The sequence below is a fragment of the Entamoeba invadens genome (assembly GCF_000330505.1).
Source record: "Entamoeba invadens IP1 unplaced genomic scaffold scaff_1105074726215, whole genome shotgun sequence".
Lineage (NCBI taxonomy): Eukaryota > Evosea > Mastigamoebida > Endamoebidae > Entamoeba > Entamoeba invadens.
The window spans coordinates 206814-214830 of record NW_004440347.1 but is presented as its reverse complement, the minus strand read 5'-3'; the positions used below and the strand labels follow the sequence as shown (position 1 = coordinate 214830).

The 8017-nt window shown below is 34.7% G+C and overlaps 2 protein-coding genes across 2 annotated transcripts; both read left to right on the top strand.

The window, feature by feature from the left end:
* Positions 1-1258: 1258 nt before the first annotated feature.
* Positions 1259-1723, top strand: EIN_455150 (hypothetical protein; the record flags this gene model as incomplete). Its single annotated transcript, XM_004256438.1, has 1 exon — positions 1259-1723. The coding sequence occupies one exon, from the start codon at positions 1259-1261 to the stop codon at positions 1721-1723; it is 465 nt and encodes a 154-aa protein (XP_004256486.1).
* Positions 1724-2029: 306 nt separating this feature from the next.
* On the top strand, positions 2030-2674 carry EIN_455140 (hypothetical protein; the record flags this gene model as incomplete). Its single annotated transcript, XM_004256437.1, has 1 exon — positions 2030-2674. The coding sequence occupies one exon, from the start codon at positions 2030-2032 to the stop codon at positions 2672-2674; it is 645 nt and encodes a 214-aa protein (XP_004256485.1).
* Between the last annotated feature and the right edge of the window lie 5343 nt (positions 2675-8017).

Below are 8017 nucleotides of genomic sequence, written 5' to 3'. Positions count from 1 at the left end.
AGGACTTCATTCAACATTGCACTTCAGGTGGACATTTTACACAATTGCGAAATCCAAGTTAATAAATCATGGCCATTTTTATTGTTTATAGACAACATTTATGTATATTTGTAAGATAAAATGATAAAATACAATTATAATCAGTTTTAAAATATTATTTACAAATAGCGGAAATAACAGGGACCACAGGAAAAAACAGGGACCAGACTAATTTTAGCTATTGTATATTAAGCGGATTTTATACAATAAAACGGGCGAATATATAAATAAATGTGTAATTTTCTTATTATTTGGTATTAAAAACGGTTATTTTTCGGGAAGAAAAAAATGAATGTGTTGTATAAAGTTTGAACAAGCAACAGTTTAATGCGAGTTATAATCATGAGTTTATTATTATTAATTATTATTTTATTATAAAATATTATTCTTTTGTTCAACCTTTTTTAACTTCAACACAACCATTTAATTAAATCGTTTATTCATTTTTTCAAAGAAGATTTCGTAGTCTTCTCTATTCACTCGGTTAATTTGATGAGTCACTTTTCGTTCAGCATTAAAAGTGACTCACGCAATAAATAAAAATAAAGTAAAGAATAAATAAACTATTGGTATGTTAGACATAAAGCAAATGATTAATAATTATTAAACGTATTCAACAACAAGAGATAAATCAATATTAATAACAAACATTACCTTGGCTCGGCTGGGCATTAACTATAGAAGCAACTCTGAATGATTATTTAAGAGTTTCATATTTTATAGTTTTTTCTATTTTATTTAAAAAAACGCTGTGTTTATTAATAGTTGGTCCCTGGTTTTTGAAAATAAACCAACACATCCTCCAAAAACCCGATTATTTGGGGATTTTACTTTAACAAGGAAACTTTATACCAAAAATAAAACAGTCCAATTTAGTCTGGTCCCTGGTTTATGATTTGGTCCCTGGTTTTTCCTGTATCTGTACCATATTTTGATTAAAAATTTAAACACTGCCTAATAAATAATAACAAGGAGACAACCAAACGTGTTAAAATATAATATTTTAATTCACAAAACTGTCTTTACAGGTCATATTTTCATATAAAATTATAGTTATATAAATTCTTTTTTACAACACTGACTGTTTAAAATTCATAATTGTTGATTATAACACATTTCAGAGTTAATTAATAAAAATTAGTAGATATATACAATAGTTCATACAAATCTTTTTTTACATTGGTTATTGCATTAATAACACTTTTAGATCTACAGACGCATGACGGAGACACCACAAATACCCAAGATGTTTCTCGGCAGGAGAAAACTAGCGCAAACACCATGGTTCAAGTTTGCCAACAACCCTAGATACATTAGATTCCTCTTTGATATTCCAGCTAGGGTTGCGATTTTCCCAAACTCCAAGCGGACCAAGAAGCTTGGACTGCCTCGTTTGATCCAGGACATCAAACTGAGACAGTTATATGCGCCTATTTATAGATCAAAGCCTGGTGTGTTGCACAAAAACATGGACGGTATCACAGTCGACACCAAGACCCACCAATGGTACTCCGTTAGAGAAAATGGTCCTATTGAAGTCGAAGACCGGGTTGTCCCTTCTTACTCTTTCAGCAACCATGTTCTAGCCACTGAGGACCCGGAAGGTCAATCGATGATTTGGCAAAGTACCAATTCCGGTAATGATCGAACAGAGGGAGTGATTCAAACTGACCCCGAAAGATAACTCAATGATCCAGAACCGTATCATGATAGCCCCCAAAGCAAGAAAAGACAAGGTTGAACCCAAAAAGAGTAAAAAGGGTAAGCGACAGCAGCCAAAAAAGAAAAGACCAACAGCCATTAAGAAGAAGATAGTTAAGACAACACACAGAACAACGGAGAGAGTAGCTTCTAAGGAAATGAATTCAATTTACAATCACTTGAAGAGAACTCAGCAAATATCATCACAATTAATGACACCACTGAAATCGCATATCAGAAATCAATCCTCGAAGAAATACAGAAACAGCTCGCTTTGCTTCCTACAATCATGGAAAGGATCAGCAACTTCGAGAGCACACTCCTTACCATCAAGAAGAAACAAGCCGAGATTGAAGAGAAGGTCAACAAACACTTAAATAAAAAGAGCACACCAGCACTAAATTCCAAAGAGTTAAATCAAGAAGTGCTGAGATCAGAAGCTCTTGTGAATCATATCAAAGGAATCGTCACAACTGAAATCACTCCACTTAGGAATGATATCACTAAAGCCAGAACAGATTCTGAAAACAACATTGATAGAGCAGCCACCAAATTCCAGAATGCTGTAGATCAACTTGATCTCGCCTTGGATGACTCATTAGAGAAAGTTGAGAAGAACATCAACCAGCTCAAAGATGAAATGATTAAAAAAATACAAAATGTTAACACAACATTGAATGATCAAAAGAAAAGTAATGATTCATTCACGGTTTCTGTTCAGAGTGCTTTAGTAAAACTTGACATGGTGGATAAAGAGAACACTAACAAAATCAGTGAAACTCTTAACCAGACAACAAGTCAACTCTATACCAACCAACAACTTCTAAATGAAAATATTGGAAAGTTGGGCAGTTTGCAACAAAACACAAATCAAAGTATAGCTATTTTAGATCGAAATATGACAACTATTGTTGCGAACCTGAGCAAGTTATAAATAGTATAGGGGCAGAAGTACAAAAAACTCGGCATTGACCGGTCAACTTGTGACCGGGATCAATGTAGTGGCAGGGACAGTTCAGAAGATCATCTTAGAACCTCCTCAATACTCGCCGATCAATATGAGGACGACTCCAATTGTCGAAGAACCATCCGATGCCCTGGTGACAATGCGTCAGCAACCGATACAGCCACAGACCGGGGCCAGTCTGAAGAAAATAGAATTCAACCACACATATTGAGTAAAACTATCAAACTAAGAATGACTATTTGTGCACTTTCAAAATTCGAAAAAATGTTAAAAACAAAACTCTCCGAAGATGAATGTTTGGGGATACTTCACAACCTGGGTGTTGATGTATCCGGTCCCGGAAGACTGAAAGGACTTGTCCGAGAATGTCATTGTATCACCAACAAACAGAAGCATGATGCTAATGAGTACATGAAAAAAGTAGTGACTGACAAAGAAAAGTCTAAGGCTCTTAAACTCGATGTTCTGATCAACAAACGCAACAATATCTAAATTGAATATGACAATTTTGTTGGAATCATTAAGGAAGAACTCGAGAAGAAGCATGAAGGGACTGCGTATGTAAACTATTACAGTAACAACAAACTCATCAAAAAGTTGATTGAGTATTTGGATAACTATTTCAAACCTGTTATCTACACAATTGGAGATTATCAGAATCATATCAGTGCTGTGTCATATGCCTTAAAACAATTCCTTCAAACTAAAACCAGTGTTCTCGATACTGTTAGTAGAGACACCAAATTTTTGGCCATCATCAACAAATACACAGATCTCCTTAAATGCAGAAACATCACAAAGCTTCGAAATTTGCTCAAATTGAATAGGAGCAGTGATGAGGAAGTCCTCCAAAAGACACGTGACAAAATTGTCTACTTCCGGTATCTGCGAAATTCCCACTTGTTGGAAATGGAGTTTAGAAAAAAGAGCCTAAGTAGAATAAGGCTAAACTCGAAGTGAATGATGTTCCACAAACGGAGTATTGTAAGAAACGAACAATCTAGTACTTTTCCATCAACTGAACAAACGATTGAGTTGTGGCACGATCTCTTTGAAGTTGTCAAGGAGGTAGACAAGACCAGTGTCTACACCAAAGAGATTTGGGATTGTGAAGAGAAGAATTATCACCTCCAACAGATAACAAAAGATGAAATGTTGCTGGCTGTCAAATGCATCGCTAACTGGAAGGCTCCTGGACTAGACAAGATCTCTGGGTACTACATCAAACGTTGTACTTGTTTGCATGATTCATTGTTGCGAATATACCAGAAGTGGTACAAGTACCCAGATAAGATTCCCCAAAACATGTAACGGGGAGGACGGTACTGATTCATAAGGGTGATGATATTACAAATCCAGCCAACTACCGCCCCATCACTTGTCTTAATGTTGTCACAAAAGTGTTCACTTCTATTCTGAAGCACAAGATAGAGACACAACTTGACATTAATCCAGCTGAGAAGCAACTTGAAAAGAACCAGTTGGGCTGCAATAAGCATACATATGCTTCAAAAATAGGGCTGCTACAAAACATCCTCTTTCCGACCGCTCTCAGAAAAAGCAAGAGGCAGTACCTGGAGGCTTACTATGATATCAGAAAAGCCTATGACAGTGTAAACCACGAGTGGCTGTCAAAATGTCTCCAATTCTACAATATACCCGAAGAGATCATAATCATCATCGAAACCATGATGAATAATTGGAAGATCTCACTATTGTACAACGGAGACATAATGGGGGATGTAAAGGTGAGGAATGGTATCCTGCAAGGAGACTCACTTTCGCCACTCCTGTTTGTGATATCAATAGACTGCATATCCAAGAGTCTAAACAAAACAGTTGAGCCTACCAGAATCGAAAGTCAAGTCGAAGGCGTTACGATCACTCTGGGGCACACGTTCGACATGGATGACCTTAGAATACTTGCTTCCACAACATCGGAAATGGAACAAGCTCACACTATTACAGTAAAACCTCCCAAGAGCGGTACCTCTCAAGAGCGGGCATTTTTTAGACTGAAACTAAAAATAAAGTTCTCTATCGAGAGGTAATTAAGGTTTGATTGGCTAAAAATGCCCGCTCTTGAAAGAACAAAATTCCGACACCCGCCCGCTCTTGGGAGGTTTTACTGTATATGTGAATCTTTCAAGGCAATGGCGATGGAAGTCAACCAAGCAAAGTGTTGTGTAGCTGCCCGCTTTGGTGCCAAAGTCCCACAATGCATGCAAGATATCCCACGAGTCAGTTGTGACAATCCTTATAAATACCTTGGTATTGAGATGGACGAAAAAGTCGACACCAAGACTTATTGCACAAGGATCACAAATGGGATATAGGACTGCATGAGGAAAATAGTAAGAAGGAACCTAAGTGCCGTGAATTTTATTCGAACTATCAACACTGACATTATCTCAAAACTGAGGTACGGTTTCAGTGTGGTTCCATGGAAACTGGGTGATCTTGACAAATTAGACCTCAAAATCCGCAAATTCCTCACCGAACAAGGGATCAATGGCAAAGGCCTTGCATCATCGCGGATCTATGTCAAGCAAATGGACATGGGCTATGGCCTTAGTGGTTGCAGAGACGAATGCGGCAAGGAGATCGTACGAGTTTACTTGAAGTACCTATGGCACAGTGACTCGAATATTGCAAACCTTATGCAATACACAGCCGATACTCCTGGCAGTCTGATGAAGAGAGCTGTAGCCTGCTTGCGAAAGAAGATGTCAGAGAAAGAACTACAAGACTGCATAGAGAAAGAAGCCACAGAAAACAAGTCGATATTGCATGTAGTGGTTCTGAATGCAATATCTGAAAAGATAAACTCCTTCTACTTTGAGCAATGGAAGTCAAAAAAGGAGGCTGGTATTCTTCCTAGAATGCTTGAGAATGTCGCATGCAACAGAGATATCTCAGGAAAGGCATGGAAGAACTGCAACATCAAAAGGGATGCATTCATTCAAGTGGTGAGAATGCAGGAAAAGGCAACCTTTTGTGGGACGAGGAAGGCAATCATCACTAGAAATAAGTCTGATGCACGATGCTACTGCTAAAAAGATCAGATTGCCAACATAGGACACGTCTTGCTGAGTTGTCCAATGACTAAGAAGTCTCAAATAGCCAGACACAATGTAGTCTGTGACAAAATCCACATGGCACTGCTGAAGAGGCTGAAGATGACAGATGAGAACACCTCAATGACGGTGCCTCCCAAAGACATGTACGAAGAAGGGGAGAAGAATGTGGTCATTGCCGAAAGAAATCTGCTCTGTGATGATAGGCAAAGCTTTGCTCGAAGACCCGACATTTATTGGCAAGACAATAAAGCAAAAAAGGGTTATGTGATTGATGTCACAATTGTAAAAGATGAAACCCTCGCCACTGCTTACTTCCGAAAAGTGTCAAAATATAACACACTTTGTGAGAAGCTTCGAGGTGCAAGGAATTCGCAAAGTGTGACCACTGTTCCAGTGGTCATAACGATCAGCGGACTGATAAACAAGCTCTCTGTGGAAAGGATAGAGAAGCTGTTGAAGATCAGATTGGATCTACCTAAAATAATTAGGGATGTCACAATCTCTAGTATGAAAGACCTGATGACTTACTTGAGTCGTGGGAGAGCTTCCTTTGAGCCAGGAAACTCACTGGATTGTTTTCCACATGATGAATCGGGAACAGAGAATCCCGAAGGAGAAGAGATGGTTGAAGGAGAAGACTACTCCGAGCCATGCAATCCAATAACAAATTAAATTGGAAACGCATAATTGAATTCTTGAGATATTGCATTAATAACACTTCTTATCTTTGCTACATTGATTCTAATCAGATATAATTATACATTTTATGATTACTACAACATTGATACACCACACATTTAACACCCCCTTTGCGCATGTAATTGAAATTACTATACTTACAACAAATGTGACATATTAAATCAGAAAAGACTACATCATTAACAATTTGAACAAACAAAAACAAGAATCTATGAAATACTCAAAACATATCCATGAATAACTTGAATTATCCCATATAATGTCAAACACTAAATGTTTTTTTAATGAGTATTTAAAATTGAATAAAACAATAAACAACGTTTCAACGCAGAACAATGTTTGTTGGAAATTAAACAGCCAAAAATGTCGCTGTAATAATTATATTATTTAGAATAACAAAAAGTGGGGGCAAACAACGTATGACGTCACACCACAAACATAAAACAGTTTGCATTATCATAACATTTTGCTTAAATTTTTTATTGACTTTTTTGCACAAAACTAGCATAAATTATTCAAAAAACAATATTGTTGTTTTTTGTATTATCACAATTAAAATTAAGAATATTGGTATGCTGTCTGAGTGTTTGACTTTTTTGTTATTAATGATAGTCATTTTGTGAAAATTGTATATTTTAAATTGCATTTCAATTATTTTATGTTTAGATTTCGTTGAATTATGATGATAAAATAGTTAAATTAAGTCTATATTATAATTATATTCTAACCATAGTCCGGCAAATAGAATTTCATTTTATTTTTTACATAGAAAGTCCATAACTTGCGGCAAATTAAGCGAAAAAAATACCAATTTTTTGTTTTTTGTTTTGTTAGTTACTCAAAATGTAATTCAGAAAAATCTTTAAAACCTATTTTGGGTTTTTATTAAAACATTTGTGTTATTTTTAACATTATTTAAAAAAACCAATATTTTATTATAAATTTACAATTAAAAATTACTATAAATTAACATGAAAAAACAAAACTCATATGAGATTATAAACGTCCGTTATAAACAAAATGAATTTTATTATCTGTTAAAATTTATAGTAAATTTTAAAATAATACTTTTATATAATATCATAGTTATTGAAAATGTATAAATATAATAATAATAATAATAAATAATATTGATTTATATCAAAATAGATATAAACGTCCGTTATAAACATAATAAATTTTGTTTGTTTGTTTAATTTTAATATTATTATAAATACTAATATATATATATACTAATAATAAAATAATAAAATAATAACAATTATAACAATAATATTATTGTTTTATTGTTATTATTTTAATAATAACAATAAAAATAACAAACATAAAATAATAACAATAATAACAATAATAACAATAAAAATAACAACAATAACAACAATAACAACAATAAAAATTGAAAATAAATTAAAAAAATAAGAACAATAAAACAAAAAAGATGAATGTACGTTTTAGTAATAACAAATGGTTTTGGAACAACATGGACATGGGATTTATTAAAGCAAAAAGGGGAGACGATAATTATTATTAT